At 37.0% G+C, this 20,120-nt stretch overlaps 2 protein-coding genes across 2 annotated transcripts; one reads left to right on the top strand and one right to left on the bottom strand.

The window, feature by feature from the left end:
- Nucleotides 1-3,288: 3,288 nt before the first annotated feature.
- LOC117910151 (E3 ubiquitin-protein ligase PUB23-like) lies at nt 3,289-4,977 on the top strand. Its single transcript, XM_034824207.1, has one exon. It carries the CDS (start codon nt 3,410-3,412, stop codon nt 4,643-4,645), a length of 1,236 nt encoding a protein of 411 aa, XP_034680098.1. The 5' UTR covers nt 3,289-3,409; the 3' UTR covers nt 4,646-4,977.
- A 4,717-nt stretch (nt 4,978-9,694) lies between these two features.
- Nucleotides 9,695-10,436, bottom strand: LOC117910152 (dof zinc finger protein DOF3.5-like). Its single transcript, XM_034824208.1, has 2 exons — nt 10,233-10,436; nt 9,695-10,057 (listed from the first exon to the last, which is right to left on the bottom strand). Exons 1-2 carry the CDS (start codon nt 10,434-10,436, stop codon nt 9,695-9,697), a joined length of 567 nt encoding a protein of 188 aa, XP_034680099.1.
- Nucleotides 10,437-20,120: the final 9,684 nt, after the last annotated feature.

Raw genomic sequence — 20,120 nt, forward strand, 5'->3', positions numbered from 1 at the left:
AAATTAATAAATTAATAATATATATATATTTTAATAATTTTAATTATATTTGATTTTCTTTCAAATAAAAAAAATATTTCGGTTGGACGGTGGTAACCAAATATAACCTTATATTTATTTTTTGGTTATGGAGGGAAGCTGACTCCATATTCTTCCCATACTTATAACCTTCCTTGTAACAGAAAAGGACATTCTCCTGTTAGGTAGAAGAAGCCACCTCGGTTGATTGACTTTTTCTTCTTTCTTTTTTGTCCCAAAAAAAAGAGAGAAAAACAAAACATACTAAAATGGTAGGTCCAATGGAAGTAGGCAAATTTGAATGAAATTTTGGAGATCGGTTCAGGCTTCTTAGCGGGTCCCCTACCCCCATTGAAAATGCCAACAACATTTAGGATTCAATAGTAAACGTAGCATATATGAATTAAATCTCATGTATTCAAATGCTAAGTCTTATAATATTGACCAAATCCAAAACACATGGAGGAAAATGGAATTAAACCTCAACAAAATGGGTTGCCACGATTCAGTTAACAACTTTAGATATCTTTATTTATTGTAAAAATATTAATAAGAAAATTGAATTTAGAAATATGTTTCCAAGGGTGGAATGATTGCACATAATTTATCTCTTAAGAGAAAAAAGGGAAAAACCCAAAAATAGAAAGAGTCTGGTTTTAAAATGAAATTATTATGATTGTAGAACATGATGCCGGCTTTCATATTTTTAATGTGGTAGGTAATAATTGATGCTTGGCAGCCTACCTTCCCACTCAACATGTGGTGACAAATTTTAATATTACGTAATGATTCTTTGTATCCTTACAGTTTCCATTTAACATATGTTCCAACTATTCAAATTTTAATATTACGTTTTGACTTCATCCTTATCTTCGACTAACACGTGACCATGAAGTTGTAAACTCCATCTTTACCACCCCCCATCCCCCTCTCTCTCTCTCTCTCTCTCTCTCTCCTGTCTTCAACAGAGGGTTTCAGCTTTGGTTAACCGTCTGGCGTCTACTTTTCAAATATGGTACACCCATTTCAAGGCTGGTTTTACCTAAACCGGTCAAGGCATGTATTATAATATAAATGGTATATTTTAAGAACTAGGAAAGCTTCATTGCTACCACGTCAGCATTAATTATTCTCATTCTTGGGTGTTTGTCCATCAAGTTTATAAATCGGAACGATGTTTTTATTTTTATTTTTATTTTTTTCTTGTGTAACAAATGTAGAAATTTGATGTTTTCTGATACAATTGTTTTCTTTATGATATGTCGGGATTTTATTAAAATAAATAAAATTTATTTCAGATGGAAGCTTTGGCCAAACCGGTGAATAGTGGCGGTCTAAGCGGTGCAGTAGAGGGTTGACTTTTAAGGCTCATAGGATTGGAATATAAAAAAAAAAGTAGGGACTGCGGATGTTAATAATTGACAAAATGGACCTGAAAGAACGCTGATAAAACACGGTTCTAACGCCTACATACTCTTAATTAACCCACCGACCAAGATGGCTGGCGGCTTTGAAATTTCCACTCGTCAAAGGTGGGCAGTCTTCTTCTACTACTAGTGGTGCTACTTAGCAGTGGGTTTCTTCTAGCACGTGTTCAAGCCCAGTCTTTATCAACACACTTCACATCATCGTCATCCAAATCCCATTCACTAAGTTTGGCTCTATCCCGCATTGAAATTAATATAACTTAATATGTCTTAAAATCAATAACTTCGTCCTTTATGCGTATATTTATTAATTTATTTTAAATTTTTTTTTTTCAAGGGCAAGATGCCTATCATTTAAAAAAAAAAAAACATTTTAGGATAAAATTTAAGATACATGTAAATTTCGTTTTGAAAGCCTTTTAGGATAAAACTAAATATAAAATATAATAAAGAAAACAATTTCAAGAATAAGGACAATAATGTAACGAGTTTTTTCAAGTACCCATCTTATACGTCTCATCTGGGGGGGGGGGGGGGGGGGGGGTTTGGGTGTTGTCTTATCAAAATTATATATAAAATTTTTTTTAAAATTAATTTAATTTTTTTTTTTTTTAATATATAAATAATAATAAAATAATTTTTAATAAAATAAGTTAAAAATTATAATAATTTATTTATTTATAAAATATATTTATTTTAATATAATTAAAAAATTTAAAAATGATTTTAAAAAATTTAAAAATGATTTTAAAAAATTTTAAAATTTCGAAAAAAAGGTTAAACAGGACGAGGTGGGACGGATATGAGAATTTTTCATACCCGTCTCATCATGCATATAGATACAAATGGTCCAATGGGAGCAAGAATTTCCAGGAACATTTGGAACATTTCGTTTCTCAGCAGAAGAGCCGTTTTCAAGTAGTGTTCGATCGATTACGTATTAATCAATATTCGATTGATTGGTTTGAGGTTATCGACAAAAAAGATCGTCTAATTTAATGTTTTAAATAAGACAAAAATGAAAATTATTTTAAATAAATGAGATATGATTGGGATGGAGGCGAATTGTCTCAAACTCACCTGTTGTTATTCCTATTCAAGGAAGATATAAAATTCAAATCAAATTGAATTCAAGGTATCACGTGGATCTTACGTTTGGGCTCTGAACTAATTTTTCTTATATGGATTATGAAGTGTCTTGGACAATGTCTTATGGTAATTACTTAAAAAAAAATTTAATTTTCCATTAACCACCTTCCAAGTTGGCATGTACGAACTCAATATTGAAGGAAGGCTACCTCCCTAAAGCACTAAAAAGGCACAACCATTAAGCCAAGAAATCAAAATGAACTCAAAATTCAAATCCAACCAGCACTAAATTTGACCGTTAATGCAGAAAATTCCAGAAGCAAACCACCCTAATAACCCACCACCTTTCATTGATAATGTCAAAAATGATTTAAGTTGACTTTAACCCAGAAAGGAGCAATCAGAAGCCTGATATTGATGAGGAGCACAGTAAGTTCCCTGTACCAACGGCTAGTCAACGGAGCTGGCCACAGCTATGGGGAGGGAGTGATCGAAGAAGCGCACACGTCCTCCCCAACACAACTTGTCGGCATCCAATGGAGTTGAGTTAGAGAGAGAAAGTTAAAGGCGTGGGCACGTGCAGATATAATGAGATAGACTTGGTAAAGTTTGTGATTCCTGAGCCTTTCCTATCCCTTGGAAAAGTCTTCTATCTCATCATACACACTTTCTCAACGTTCCTATTTTCCGTGTTTTGACTTTCTCATGTTTTGAACCTCTCACTCCTATATATAAAACTCTCATCCCAGATCCCTCCCATCTTCAAACATCTCAACTGTCCTCAACAGCTTCAAGTTCAAATTCAAATTCTACCCTCTGATATTTCTCAAGATTTCTTTTAAACTTGATTCTTGATTCAGCTCATTTTCTTGGTGATGGAAGAAATCGATGTTCCTCCATTTTTCCTCTGCCCGATTTCTTTGGAGATTATGAAAGATCCGGTGACGGTGTCAACGGGTATAACGTACGATCGGGAGAGCATCGAGAAGTGGTTGTTTTCCCGCAAAAATAACACCTGTCCGGCGACGAAGCAGGTTCTGTCGGCGGACTCCGATCTGACTCCCAACCACACTCTCCGGCGGCTGATTCAGGCGTGGTGTACTCTCAATGCTTCAAACGGTGTAGAGCGTATTCCGACGCCCAAGATTCCGATCAACAAGATCCAGATCGTGAAGCTTCTCAATGATGCTAAGTCTCCACAGTTGCAGATGAAATGTATCGGAAAACTTCGAGCCCTTGCGGCTGAGAGCGACGCCAACAAGCGGTGCATTGAGTCCGCCGGTGCAGTTGAATTCTTAGCTTCAATAGTAAGCAAAGCCAACTTCACAACATTCGAAGAGGAATCAGATAAAGGGCTAGAGTCCAGGAGCGCGAGCAGTGAAGCTCTAAGTATTCTCCATTATCTCCAGGTGTCAGAAGCCGGGCTCAAGAAGCTTGTGGGAAAAAATGGTGAATTTGTGGGGTGCTTGGTACGAGTACTACAACGAGGAAACTACGAGTCTCGAGCTTATGCTGTAATGCTATTGAGTTCGATGCTCCAAGTTGTTGATCCAATACAATTAATCGCCTTGAAACCGGAATTCTTCGTGGAAGCAGTGCAAGTTTTGCAGGATCATATATCTCACCAGGCCACAAAAGCTACACTCAAACTACTAATTGAGGTTTGTCCATGGGGGAGAAACAAGGTCAAAGCAGTGGAAGCCGGCGCAGTTTCGATATTGACAGAGCTTCTTCTCGCTTCTTCAGAAAAAAGGGCTTGTGAGATGATCCTAACGGTGTTGGATCAGCTATGCGGGTGCGCGGAAGGAAGAGCCGAATTGTTGAAGCATGCAGCCGGGATGGCTATAGTGTCAAAGAAGATACTGAGGGTTTCTCACGTGGCAAGTGAACGGGCAGTGAAAATTCTGTATTCCATTTCCAAGTTCTCTGCAACTCCAAGTGTTCTTCAAGAAATGTCGCAGCTGGGTGTTGTGGCGAAATTGTGTTTGGTGCTTCAAGTGGATTGTGGGAGCAGGACCAAGGAGAAAACCAGAGATATCCTCAGATTGCATGCCAGGGCATGGAAGAACTCTCCATGCATACCCACCAATTTACTTTCTTCATATCCATAGGCCCACCGAGAGAACGTGCAAATTCATTCTTTCTTATTTTCCCCCTTTTGTGTACATAGTTAATTGATTGGATGAATACCTTAGAATAGACTCTCTACATGGGCATTAAGCAGTGCCCACTGAAACATTTTATGGCACATAGATTGCTATTTTCAGAAAATTTATGTTCCACACAACATTTCAGAGATCCTCTTGTAGTTGGTTGTTCTTGGTCTCCTTCAACGAATCAATTCTTACAATAGTTGAAAATGTCAAGACAGAGATGAACCTTCCCAAAAGAATATGTCACTGAGGTGGTTTACCAGATGAAGAAAACTTTGGATTTTAATTAATTTTTAGGCTTTGTCTTGAAGTGTGCAGCACATCATCATGCAGAAGCTGGCATTTGGAACACATCCTCAAAATTTCAAGTCCAATATGTACAAGTTTGCTCCTTTGAATTTTCACAGCAATAATTTTTAGATCAAATTTGATGATCATCACTGCGGGTCAACCGGGGATTCTAGATCTAATTTTTAACATGACGTTAAGAAAGGGGAGATAGAAGGGTATTCTGTGTACAGCTAGCTTACTCTCTCTCTCTCTCTCTCTCTCTCTCTCTCTCTCTCTCTCTCTCTATATATATATATATATATATATATATATATATATATATATATATATATATATATATCTTCAAGTATCGAAGGTGGGATTTAAAAGGATCAATGGCTTCCAATGACTAGATAAAATAAGCATGAAAGCAAGCACATACAAGCAACCAATAGTTATCTCTCTCTCTCTCTCTCTCTCTCTCTATTATATATATATATATATATATCTTCAAGTATCGAAGGTGGGATTTAAAAGGATCAATGGCTTCCAATGACTACATCAAATAAGCATGAAAGCAAGCACATACAAGCAACCAATAGTTATCTCTCTCTCTCTCTCTCTCTCTCTCTCTCTCTCTCTCTCTCTCTCTAAATATATATATATATATATATATCTTCAAGTATCGAAGGTGGGATTTAAAAGGATCAATTGGCTTCCAATGACTAGATAAAATAAGCATGAAAGCAAGCACATACAAGCAACCAATAGTTATCTTTTCTTCTCGCTTTTGGTAATTGTACCTAATATGAGATCACAAAACCAGTGCCATTATGCTTGCACGTCACTGCTGAATTACTAATGGCCCAAATTGGAAGGTTTGTTTAGGGGGTTGACTTAAGATGTTTTTCTTTAATTGGGTTGCAACAAAAAAATAAATAGAGGCCATCCATTTTTTATGTTCGTCTTGCCGTGCTTACCTCTCACCTCCACCATTGGTTCTAGCTAGTCGGACCTGGTCAGAATTATTGGCTCAGTCGCTGCAACCCTGAAACCACTCTTATTGAGCATTGCAGTGATCGGGATTGCAGGCATGTATCTAGAACTTTGTCTCTGATGTATGGAAGGGCACACAGCTTGCACCTTTCTGTTGGAGAAAGTGAAAAATTGAAAATAAATGGACTGGAGTTGGTCTAATAAAGTGGGGAGCTAGACTTCTGTTGCAGTAAGGCTCGTAGCTTGATATATGGCACCTAATTCCCTTATATAGATAAATTATAGCTTTCTTTATAGTAACTTTGACATGTCATGTCGATTGGGGAAAAATGTTCATGATCACCATATTGTATATATGAATTTTTGTTAATCAAGTAGACACGTACATTCCAATGTCATGAGCGTCATTGAAGGAATGAGTGATTCCAAATGATATTAAAACCAATTCTTACCATGGTATGAGATTTTGTTTGGCCTAACAAGGGATGTTTATCTCCTTCGTTTGCATGAGGGGTAATGCGATATCTCACTCAAATAGAGAAAATTTATAACACTATCTATGTATGAGTTTATCTTTAATGCATTTGAAACCCATGAAAGCTAATGGGATTCATAGGGAATAACATTTATATGGGAGGAAGCTGCTTAATCAAGTAGACACATTTTAAAGTTGATGAAGGTCTATTAGACCCATAATGGATAATATTTACATGGAAGAGAGCAAATTTGTTCCAGTAGTTTTACATTTAAGCATTTTCTAGCTAGTTGTTATGAAATTTGTTACATCGACATATTCATTTACAAATAAAAGTAAAAAAAGTGAAGATGTCATCCACAATAATTGAATTTAGAGAAAAAAAAGCACTATTTGGTTTAAATGATGTTCGGTAAATTTATTTAATGACTCAATAACTTAATTTAAATAATTAAATAGATTAAATATGTCTGTAAAATATTTAATATCATAATTCAAAATTAAAAATAATTTTAAATATTATGTTAAAATGGTAATTAACTTTTTCTTAATATCCTTTTTTTTAAACATCATTTACCCACTTCTACTAATAAGAGCATATTTTATAACCATAATTCCATATCCATGACTTCTTTTTTATTATAATTATTTTTATGGTTAATTTTTTATATCTATACTACTTTAAATATAAATGTTTAACGAATAATTTATTAATTAAAATTGATTAAAGTAAATATCATTTAAAATTAATTAGGTAAATATTAGTTTTAACTCATAAAGTTAAATATGTTAATTCGATGATTTAAAATAAATTGTATAAAACTTATCAAATGATAAGTTTTAATCAATGGTTTATCTAGAATCAACTTAAGTATAAAACTATATCAAATATCTTCTTAATATTATCCTTAATTTAATTTAATGGAGAAATGAGGTGAGCTTGGTAGCTATAAACCACATTAATTTCCAGGTAAGCAATTGGTGGATTAGATCCATATATACATCCCTTGTTGTACATAGAAATACCAGTGATTCTAAAAATTTATCAGCAGTTAGCAGTGGTCAACTCAATCGCAACCACTTCGAGGTGGGGTGGGGGGTGGGGCGGCGCGGGGCACTTAGTCGTACGTGCCACCAATTTGAATAAGAATGGCATGTGCTTAATTATTGGACTAATTCAAAGTTCTGGAGCTAAGTCCACAATTAATTAATTTATTTGTCTTGATCTTAAATGAAATCGGTCCTGTGTTGAACTAATAAACTTTACTGGTTCCTCCTTCAACTACTACTTTCTAGGAGGATTGAGTCTGCTTATTGTTTATAATAACGCTACATATATAGATTTGGTCTCTTTTCAGTAACCTGGATTTTGAGATGCCTTTGCAGTTGGTCACAAAATTTCACTTTTTGATTATCATAGTGAAGCGGAAATACAGAACTGAAAAAAACAAAAGAAAAAAAATTGAAATCTTTGAAAGATAAAATTCAAACAACATATATAGGCAGCTGGTCAACTGGGGGTGCCCTCTAGATACCATGCTGAGGCTCCTGATTTGCCTACACTAAAACATGCTAAGGCCAAACTGCAAATCACTAGTGAAGCTCTTTGTGTGATCATGGTCATTCTTCTCTTATGAGAAAGGCGATGGCATCTCTTCCAATGCCAATGGCTTCTCTTTCATGGCGCGCACAAGGATACACGTACTACTAGTATAAATATAGTGCGTCAAAATCCCCCAAGTATTAAACTAATATATTCATGAAGCTTATCTTGATAATATTTTATACTGATCATTAAGCTTCAATTAATTATCCGATTCTATCAGACTTATAGTTCCTTTGCCCTAGAAGTTTGTCAGCACTGATATGTTTATGAGAAGACAATTTAATTCTTGGATCATGGGTCTGTCTGGGATCATGTGTGATGCCCTGAGTTTTATGTTGGTGATGACTCATGACAAGTCTTTCAATTTTCTAAGCCAATTTGCTAATCCACATGCCCAGAAATGTCGCCCCACTCAGCATTTTATATATGCTAGCTGCTCCATCTATATGGTTCATAACAAACCAAAACCACTGCATGCAATTCTTAATTTCGCTCCATTTGACACTTCTGAGAAGATGGACCAGATAGTTTATTGGCATCTTTAGCTCTACAATCAGAAAGTTAATTCTATGTCAATAGGGAAACAGGAGAGCCTCAAACTACAGTTACGGAAACTATCTGATAAAAGTATTAAAATCTGCTTCTGTTTCTTTGATTTCAGTAATGTCTTATCTACATATCCACTAGTCTGCAAAATGTTTCTTACCAAGAAACAATCTTCGTTCATGAAGGAGATTAATTTAATTCACTTAATTAGTTAGGATCAATGAATTGCTCATTGAGAACTGGGATTTGAACTTCAGTCCTTCAAGGCACAATCTTTGAAACTCAGGAAGAGAAGGTCTGCTTGTTCTGTACTGGCCTCAAGACTCAACAAAAGTGGGCTTGAGGATCAAATCCCGAAGGCGAGAGCTTCCAAGGAAATTGTCCCAGAGGAATGGCTGTTAACTTGATGTACATTATGGGCTTATTTCCCATTGCTTATTCTTTTTGAGTAATTAGTAGCTGAATAGAAACAGCACTCCCGCACATTATTCTTCAAGCAGTTCCACACTTGATGGTGGCAGCTCTATTTGTATTTGGTCTCAAATCCTCAACCCTAATCCACTAGTAAAATTAGCAACAGACAATCAGCATATATGCTTAATATATAATTAGGATTATCCCAACATGAAATTGATATTCTGTATCGCTCAGTTGTACAGGACTAAGGAGATTAGATCATCAATTAGCTCAAACACTCTTTTTCAATCTCCATTGCCTGAGCAGTTCAACCTTATTTTCACAAACTTGTCCCGCCAAAACCATATATATTATTACTATTATTATTATTTCTCATGTAGTGAGGCTCTTGATCCATTACGAAGCACATCATATGATCTGTAAACGAAATCCCAATATGCACTCTTGGGTACATCTAGTCTCTCCAGAAGTTAAACGTCATGGCTGTTCTTTTAGGAAGTATTTATCATTGTGAATTTAGCTATAAAGCATATATTTGTTGACACCTGAAAATTATTTCATTATAAGCTTTCCATTGTATACAAGATTATATAGCAAGTAAAACAAGAAAACAATAAGCAAAATGGAATCTCTCAAGGCCGAGAGAAGGTTTCGTAGCATGACAAATCAAATGGGCTCCAGTTACCAGCAGTGACAGCTACATGATTTGGATGTTGAGCAGCTTCTGGGTGCAGAGCTGGCAATTGGTCTCGTGCAAGGTCTGATTCTGAACCATGTCTTGAGAAATGGGCCACAACATCTCCGGAGAAGCAACCTCTTGGCCTGGCAGTGGTGGCAGCCCATAAATATTGGCAGAGTCATGGTCATGATGGGTGTGAATAGGGTGGAAGCCACTAAGATAGACCTGGTTATCCTCACTCAAATGAGTGTCCGGCGTAATTGAATATGTGATGAATCCAGGCTGGTGTTCGACGTTGAAAGAGTTGATGAAAGCTGGAAAGATGGTGGAATTCACAAGGCAATTCTGGCATTTCAAACCTGTTGACTTTGGCTCCGGCTTCTGGTTTAGGAAGTTGGCATAAACAAGAGCAAGATCAATATTGGAAGCGGAAGCATCGTGTAGCCAGAAGAGGTAGTGGCGGAGTCAGCCAAGGCACTTCCACTAGGGTCAGGGTCAGGATCACTGGCCAAACCCTTGGAGGCAAGGCGATCGGTCAATATCCTGAACGACTTGCCTCTCCGGTTCTTCCTGCAGCCTCCGCCGACGGGCACGTTCCGGAGTGATCCGCCCTTGGTCCAATACCGCTGCAGCCCTTGCAGAAGTAGCGGGGCTGTGTGAGGCTATAGTTGTTGTAGTAGCAAAATTTGGTATTGGAAGAGCCGCAACGGGGACAATTGGGCGATATCTCAACATTAGCCTTCCAAACTCCTCCCTCCATCACATAATTAGTAATATCACATTTCCCCTTGGACAAATCAAGATGCATGCATATATATGTATATGTATGTTCATCAGAACCCTAACCCTGAATCTCAAAACTCTGGTATTGTTGAGTTTGAGATCAAATATTTATGTGCATATATTTATATATATAGTTTTATATATATTGAAGCCATGCACATTGCACATTGCACATTGCACATGAGGGTAGGGTTATTTCCTGGACCGTGAAGGACGACGTGAGCGGATGGTGGGTGTCGGTGTTTTCACAAGTGGCGTAATCGCATTGGTGGAGATGAGGGTGGAAGTGGGAGCAAGGGCCTCGGCTCCCACACCACTGGTTTCTTCATCATGATTTATGAAAATGTGGTGATGGGAATTATACTGCCACCAGGCGCTTCCACGTGAACCATATTAGGGTTGGGTGTGTCAAACTACGCAAATTTTGGTAATGAAATTTATTCTGTTTCCTCTAGGGTTTTAAAGACTTTATATTTTATATAGAAATTATTGTTATTTCTTAATTTTTAAAAACAAAAAAATAAAAATACAACCACACGTGCACCATTATCTTAAAATTTTGCTGCAACATTCTATGCCTCCTAACCAATCACCAAAACCTCTGAGAAACAAAATAAACAGCGATTTTGGCAAGTGGTTGTACAAGAAATTAGAAAAATTTAATGAAGTGGACTTGAATATTGAAATTGATTTCTTTTTACAAACAGTTTTACTAGTGATTCAATGATTACAATGCAAGTTTCTTACTCTGCGACTCATCACGTTACCGTGCTTGTAAAAAGCAAAATTTCACATTTAAATTTCTTCTTATTATTTATGAATAAATAATAATAATAATTTTTACATAAAATACAAAACTTCTATAAAAAAAAATGCAAACTTAATTATTTTCCATATCCCTATAAATTAATTTAAGAAATAGAACTCTTTATGTCTTTAAAGAATTACTTTAAAAAATTTTAAATTTGCTTATGCTTCCCATTATTATGCGTAATTTAAGGAAAGTTAAGATCCTATTTGGGAACTGGTTTTGACAATAATTTTTTTATTCTTTAAAATAAAAAATATAAAAAATACGTTTGATAATAAAAAACTGTTTCTATTCTTAAGAAAACATCTTTTAATTGTTTTTTTTATTGTTTTTTTAAGGATCATTTTAAGAAATAATTATACAAATATATAAAATGATTAAAAATAAAATACTAGATATAAAAATTATTTTGAAAATATATTTAAAAATATTAAAAACATATTAAAAATATTTTAAGTTTTCAAATAGACTTTCAAATCCACAAAAATGAATAGTTTTCAAAAATTATTTTTCAAAATTATTTTCGAAAACAGTTGTTAAATACACCACAAATCATGACTTTTCTTTTTACGGTTAGGAGGCTTGGTTCCTCCAAATACATATTTATAATTTTCAAAAGTTTTGTCTTTTTTGCTAAATGTGTGCTAAAATGATTGTCTCTGATCCTGTAATGCAAAATTACTTTTTATAGTTACCGGAATATGGGTGTTTTTGTTTTCTTTTTTTATTTATTTATTTTAAAAAATTTCGTTTCCCTGGCTCTAAGATCTTATAATAAGAAGAAGAAAAAACCAACAATAATTTAATTAAAAAAACACTTTGTGTATCGTTTTCCCTGTAGAAGGGGAGGAGGGGAGCAGGGAATGTTGTATATATATATATATATATATAAGAAAAGGGTATTTCTCGTATCATGTGCTTCTTGGATCATGAAGCTTGGGGGTGGCTTTCATGCCTCGAAAATTGAAGGATTTGTTTTTCTATCTGCCAAAAAATCCCGTATCACTTGTCAATCAACCCATTCCTCTGGGTATGAATAAACATCCTTGTAACTTGTAGGCCACCCAAAATACTCGAGCAATTAACATGGTATAAAAAATCATGGTTTCTGGCTAAAATCCATGATTCATGGACAATTTTTGGAAAACGTTTGGCACCATCCACAAAAGGCCTCTCAACAAACAAATTCATTTTACTCGACAAACTCTCCATTCCTCCAAAAGCTTGATATTAGAATTCCCAAGTGGCTGCTGCTCACATTAACTACAGTACCGGAGCTAGGTTTGTTTTGAGGTTGTTCAGACACATCACATATGTGAAACAGTAGCAGGAATTCTGCTATCCCTTTTGGCAGCTCATCGGAAACATATCTGGCCATCTGGCTGAAACCCTTTCCTACTAATCCAAAGATGAGAGAATAATTTAACATGCAGCATGGAACTGCTAAAACATATTAGGCAGCTCATCGGAAACATATTAGGCCGTCTGTCTGAAACCATTTCCTACTAACCCAAAAATGAAAGAGAATAATTTAACATGAGGCATGGAAGACTGATAACACAATGTTTTCCATCGATACAAAATATTTATGGACAGGCCATGACCCAATATTGGCTCGCAAAGTGCTGATGCCGATTGGTGATGGCTGTTCTCACAGCATAGGATATTGACTCCAGACAGGGACTGTGAATATTTACTTAGTATCTGAGCAATACTTTACAGGTCTCAGAGGGAGATAAACATCATGAGGGGTATCTTCTTTGTGAGGAGATGAAAACATCCTCGGATTTCTCTATTCATGTTGTTATAGCTGGCCCAACCTTTCCCGATGAAACACAAGAAAAAACAGTGGGGCCTGGAATGGACATAAGCACAGCATTAGTTTACAAGGCATAAAGCACAAAAGAATCCAGTAAATAAAGCCAATTTTCCAAATCAATGACACAGCACCTCAAACATATAAAATGCAAAGGGCAAAAAAAAAAAATTACAGAAAAACAAAACTTCATACAACTTGAAACAAGACAAATAAAGCTAACCTTCAGACCAAAGTTTGGCTTCCAAGCAGCCTCTTAGGCTCATTTTTGCGTGTACTTCCAATCTTCCATCACTGTTACACAATAAATGTAACACTACTGTAATAACTTTAGAAGTTGAATAACATACCTGAAGCATTTGCATTAACTTGGGATGTTGCTCTTAGAGCTAGCAAGTTTATCCCGATCACACAATAAAGACTGTCATTAAGGCAGGAACAATAGTGATTAGAGAGATTCTGGCAGTTCGGATTAAATGCTCCAAAAAATTCAATGGGAGAGGGTATATATAATGTAGTAAAAAACTGAATAGCTTCTGGGGAACTGAAGTACTGTTGTAATGACATCCATGAATCTTGTATCCCCTCGCTGATGTAGAACTTGAGGTTGAACATGTTCAACTTGCTGCTGTTGCGGCACATGTGGAAAGTTTTCCTGCTGTTGCTGTTGATAATAGACATGAAGAGGAGAAACTTGGGGCTGTTGCAACATCTGTAATGGTTGCACTGGCAATTGAATGGATTCTGTACTAAAGGCACCCCTTGCTCTGGTTGTTGTGAAGGTTGAACAGGTGGCCTAAGATGCCATGTCATGCCTCGGATTCTAGAAATAAATCACAATTTAAATCAAAACAAAATTTCTTTCAATTAAGGTTCCAATTCACCAATATAGAAACCAATACTCAAAAACAACATGAGAAAATAAAAATCATTAAGGTCTCTAATCCAAGTTTGTAATAAAAGTCCACAATTTGAACAAGTTTAATAAAAATAAAGTCCAAATACAAATATATATAGTTTAAGAATACATTGTAGACCCTCCATTTTGTCATTTTAGCACATGTCTTTAAGTTCACTTCCAATGCTCCATATTAGTCTCTTGGTGGCCCATGGCTACTCATACTACTTACCTTTCTTTTAGTTGCCTTGGAGACTTTGGTTGAGAGATTTATCTAACCCCATTGTGACTTTTAGCAACCCTAATTTAGACTTAGGCTTTTCCTTCCTTTTTAGGATAGCTTTTAGGTGCACTTTTAGGATAACACGCTTAGGTATGTTTAGGTCACTTAGACAATGTCCTGATCACTTAGGTCACTTAGACACTGTCCTAAACCACCTTGGCCCATTAAATACCACCTTAGGCCCATCTAGGTTTAGTTAGGCTCATTTAGGTTACTTAGACCCATTTGGACACCTTAGGCCCCTTAAGACTTACTAGGCCCATCTAGCACACTTAGGCTCACTTAGGCCAACTTAGGCACACTTGGACTAGGCACACTTGGCCTATTAGACATTTTTAGTGTTTCTTGCATGATTCGAATAGTTGCATGACTTGCATGGCCCGTATGGCCTTCACAGTTTGTATAGTTTGCGTTTGCTTTTGCTTGGTATCTATCTATTTATTCACTTGACCATTTTATTTTATTATTTTGTTTTATTTTATTTATTTATATTATTTTACTTTATTCTTTTATATGTTGCAAGATCGCTAACTCTTTTACTTCATTTTATTCTTTTTATTTTTGTTTGTATTGTTTTACAAGAGAATTGGGGTTGTTGATCAACTCTCACGAAGGCACGTGCACTCAAAGAAGGTAAGCAAAATATTTTTGGAGGAAAAAGGGGATTAATGTGGCTGCATACATATGAAAAGAAGAGATCTTACATAGGTGGGAGAGTAAACCTTCCAAAAGAAAAACACACAAAAATGAAAGAAGAGGGAAGAAAGGAGGGGATTTTCCTCCAGCAGGTTTGGGTTTTTGTTGAGGGCTGATATATATACGTAAAAAAGAGATGTTGGGAAGGGATGATTCTTTGATTGTCTTTGTAGGGAAGAAGGAAAACCGATGATTCATTGGTTTTCGAAGGATTTTAGAGAAGAACGATAGTCGAAAGCCAAGAGATTACAATCGAGATCGACTAGGTATGCTTCTTGTTACACTTTGAACTCTTACTTATATTCGATTCCTCCTTTTGGTCATTGTCGAGTATTCAATATTTTGTTGATTGCTGTGGATGGAAAGGGCCACAAATTGTTGTGTTGAAATCAGTTCTTTGTCTGTTTGCTATGTTCTTCATTCTGTTAATGCCATTGATTTCATCTGAAAATAATATGCATTTGGGTCTGTCCTTGAATTTGATGGTAGAAATCCTGCCCTGTTTATGTTAAAAATCTGTTTTGAATCATTCCCTCATTTTAGATCTGCCCTTGAAATGAGGCTATTTATGTTCATCTTCTGCTCCTCCTTCCCCTGGATTTTTTTTAAAAAATGTTTTCATCTATACTTTCTACTCCTTTTTTCACACGGTGTTAGAGTCATTGTCTATGTGTTTGGGCATGTATTGGAGAATGACAGAGGCTTTGATATGAGAGTGATTCGTTCCCAATTGGTGTCTCAGTTGATTCATGTCCAGCTGGTGCTCTTTGATTGAGAGAGTAACCAACAAAATTTATAACCTATATCACCATGCATTAGGATAGCTTTAGCTAATATAGCATAGTGGCTCTAGGATCGTTCTCTAGGAAGGATTTTCAACTCACAACTGATACCAATTCAAAGTTAAATTGGTGCTTTTTCATTTCAAGGTTAGCTTAAGAAATAAAACACAAACTTTGTTTAAACGAGGTTTGTTTCAAGCTAACTAAAAAGAAAGTAATGGAAATTACTTATGAAGAAAAACATTCCTTGGAGGTTTGGGTTCATAGGGGAGGTTCCTTATGTAAAAACAGAGCTCCGATCATTTGGTTCATTTCCTCGCATTAGAGAATTAACATATAGTTAATTCTCTAATCGGTGTTGTACAGATGTATCCTTTAAATAGATTTCAGCTCTAATTCCCTCTCACTGATGCAACTTGCAATGGCTTGTGCCTCTTACTTAGCATTTGCCATTCAAGGTAATCTTTAACTTTGGACTTCCCTTCTCAAGCTCGCAAGAGATAACTAATGGATGTCTCCTTGGAGTCTAAAAGCTTACCAAGTGTTGGCAATTCTAGAAAATCCTACCTTCAAGTCACTTCCCAAAAGCTCGCAAGAGGTAAACTAGTGAATCTCCATGGACGGAGATCACTTGCCTTACCAAGTGTTGGCTCAAGTGAATTGAAGGTGTTTTAAGTTAACTAAAAACATAGAAATCATTAAAGGATCACACTTTCTCTTCATTAATGGCTAAAACCACAAAGCTATAAATTCTTGCACTTGGAACCTTTCTCGGCAACCTTAGCTCCAAGGAACTAAAAGTCTAGCCACTCATTCTCTGAGGAAACTTCCTCAGAGCTTGTTTGGCTAATAAGAAAAAGAATGAGAAAACAAAAATATTTATGAAAAACAGAGCAAGTGCTTTGTAAAATATATTTCTTGCAAAATTGTAAAAAGGATGCGTCTGAGAACAAACTCCCGACTCACCTTACATGATATCTCGTGTAAAGGAAATTACAAACTATATATAAGAGGTTATTCACCCTTTGTTCTTACTTAAAGACTAAGGAATTCTATGATAGGTGGATTACAAGGAGAGTTTGGGGATTTAGACATCAAATATCTAAAGCAAAATATCTCAAAATGTCGGTCGCACATATCGGGAAGCTTTAGGAGAACACCGCGACACTGTGCAAAAAATGGCTGCGAAACTCTCCGGGTGAGAGCTATTAGAAGATCCGGATATGTCTGACCGGGGAAGTTGAAACGCTCTGCTCTCCCATCCGGCGTTAGGCGCCGGATGTGAAATATCCAGAGAAGAAAAATGTGGAATGTCGGCCGCGGATGCTCTCCGGGTAAGCGCTATCAGAGGATCCGGATATGTCTGACCGGGGAAGTTGAAACGCCCTGCTCTCCCATCCGGCGTCAGGTGCCAGATGTGAAATATCCGATCAGAGGATCCGGACATGTCTGACCAGACAGAATTCCAGATGCGAGATATCCGGAGAAGGTGGAATGTCGGCCAGACAGAATTCTTCCCCGGGTGGAATGAGCTATGCCGCGCATCGCAAGGGGGATCGTCTGCGTGTGCAAGGTGTAGGGACCCCTCCCCCTGATGACACGGAGCGCGCATCGCTATCCGAAGCAACTCCATCCGGATTCCCCAAGAGGACATGTGGGTGCTCCCCTATCCGGACTCCCTCAGGAAGAAGCACACGACACTCGTGAACATCATACCCCAGACGATAGCATATCTTATCCGGATATGTTGTCCGGATCACTGACTAAAGTGAGTAAGCCTTGCTACTTCATTCCGAAAGCCTGCCACAGCCCACGTTCCGCCGCCCTCTAATGGTGTGTCCGGACGCCCTGTCCGGACATCTTTGCCATGGATTCCAAAGAACTCTCCTCAATCTCGGATTGCTTTGGTGATCAAAAAACTATCAAAACACCAAAACTTAACACAATTTGATTAGAATTGATTGCAAAGGTCCTTAATATGTTAATTGGGTTAAAAGGTGATAACTACTACTCAAAAGTATTTAAAAGAGTTGATTACAAGCTATCAAGTAACACTTTTTGAGTAGTAATCAGAGAGATAAGCCTGTCTAATTCTGGAAGGTTTCGTGTTAATGGACCAATGCTCGAATACAGGATGGTTAATTCTAGGATATTACAGCGGGTTGATGAGGAAGATCTGCCAAGGCTTGATGAAAATATGAACCATGTGATTCCTAAAGGCAATAATAAATTGGGAACTTGAATGCTAGGCAATGGTCAAAACACAATTTGGTATTCAGGAAAATTGTAGAGAACAAGAACTTTCATTTTTTTTTCTCTCAGAACTTGTAGACTACACAACAAGATTCGCCTTCTTGCATTCAATGTTCAATCTGATGGTGTCTATGATGAGCGGTGGTGTAGTAGTTACTATGTTTAAAAGAACTGGAGAAGTTTATAAATTTTAGCAATGAGGATGAGAAGGCATTCACTAAATCACAAGCTATGGAAAGTAGGCTTTGTAGAGAGGAAAGAAACTGTCCTCAGGAAAGAAATTTTAGGCTCAGTGCAACAACAAATAAACTGCATGCTCGTAGGTACTTGCTCATCCAATTGCTGCTGCAAGTACTCCTTCGACCTAGGGAATCCTCTGAACCACCACCTCCATCACCCATCGTCATCCATGGCCTCTCAATTCAAACCCGCCATATTTCATAGCTTATCGACCTCAATTCAATCGATTATGCTCGTTTCATCCTTGACCAAACCCCTTCTCCCACTGATTTCTCTTGGAACTCCTTTATCAAAGCCAACACCCTCCAAGGCTTTCCACATAATTCCTTGGCTCTCTATCTCTGAATGCTTCAGAACAACGCTAAATCGAGTAATGTTACATACCCTATTGTCCTAAAATCTTCTTCCATCCTTAGTTCGGTGCTTGAAGGTGAACACATTCATGCCCATGTTCTAAGATTGGGTTTTGGATTTGATTTGTTTGTGCGATTCTTCAATAGAGACGTGTTGTAAGTGTTTTTGTCTTGATTTTTCTTGGAAATTTGGGTTGATATGGAGGTTAGAGATGAGGTTTCTTGGAATTCGATCATTTCAGGGTATGTGCACTGAGGGGAGGTTGAGGAGCGTGGGAGTTGTTTGAAGAAATACCAATGAGAAGGAATGTGGTTTGCCAGACTGCAATGATAGATGTCTATGGGAAAGAAAGGGATTTTGTGGAGATGTTGAGTTTATTTCCCGGATGCTTGTTTCGACTGATGAGGTCCAATTCAATGCGGCAACAATGGTGAGTCTACTGTCTGCCTGTTCAACTCTCTATAATTATGGAGTTGGAAGGTTCCTTTTGGCTTCTATCGATGTTAACAAGATCCCTTTGAATGCAATCTTGGTTACTACTCTCATAGACATGTATTCTAAGTGTGGGAATGTGGAGAAAGCTTGGAGAATCTTTGATGGTGTTTCTTGTAAGAAGCTGCCTCCTTGGAATGCCATCATTACTGGATATGTGCAACATGGACTTTTTGAGGAAGCAATTGATTTATATCGTCTCAGGAAAGTAGTTTGTGAAACATAATGAGATCACACCGGTGAATGTGTTATGATGGCTTAGGGGCATTGTTACTTGGGAGAGAAGTTCATCTGTACCCGCTAATGTGATTTTTGTCACTGTTGTGGTTGATATGTAAGCAAAACGTGGTAAAATCGATGATACTTGTTTGGTTTTTATCAAGACGAGTGAGAAAGATGTAGCCTCGTGGAATGCCATGATACTGGTACTGGCTTACCATGGTGATGGAAGTGGCTCTTTCTTTAGTGTTTTTTTTTTTTTCTCACAGATGGAGAGGACTGGTTTGCAGCCCAATGATGTCACATTCATTGGAGTTTTATCAGCTTGTAACCACTCAAGATTGGTAGAAGAGTGAATGGTTTAGTTTTCTAGTATGGCCGATAAACATGGATTGTCTCCTAAACTTGAGCATTGTGCCTGTATGATGGGTCTCCTTGGCCAGGCTTGGCATGTTGAAGAAGCATATGAATTGGTCCAAAACACGAAATTCCACATGATTCAATAATCTGGGGTACTTTACTAAGTTATGGATGCATCCATCGGAATCTTGGACCGACTGATACAATCAGTGAAACAATAACGACATTGCAGGATCCCAATATGGGTTTATGCATTCTGTTGTTGAACATTTATGCTTCTGCAAGAAGGTGGCAGGAGAGTGGTGCCGTACTTCAATTTGTGCCCTTTCAAAGTGCTGTTGATGAGGCTTTCTGGCATAGATTATCATCCTTGAAACTCAACAAACTGGGCATTGATGATTCCCCAATTTCAATCACCGGTTCCTATGCGCCATGCTCACGTTCTCAAGTATCAAAT

The sequence above is a fragment of the Vitis riparia genome, unplaced genomic scaffold (genome assembly GCF_004353265.1).
Source record: "Vitis riparia cultivar Riparia Gloire de Montpellier isolate 1030 unplaced genomic scaffold, EGFV_Vit.rip_1.0 scaffold626_pilon_pilon, whole genome shotgun sequence".
NCBI lineage: Eukaryota > Viridiplantae > Streptophyta > Magnoliopsida > Vitales > Vitaceae > Vitis > Vitis riparia.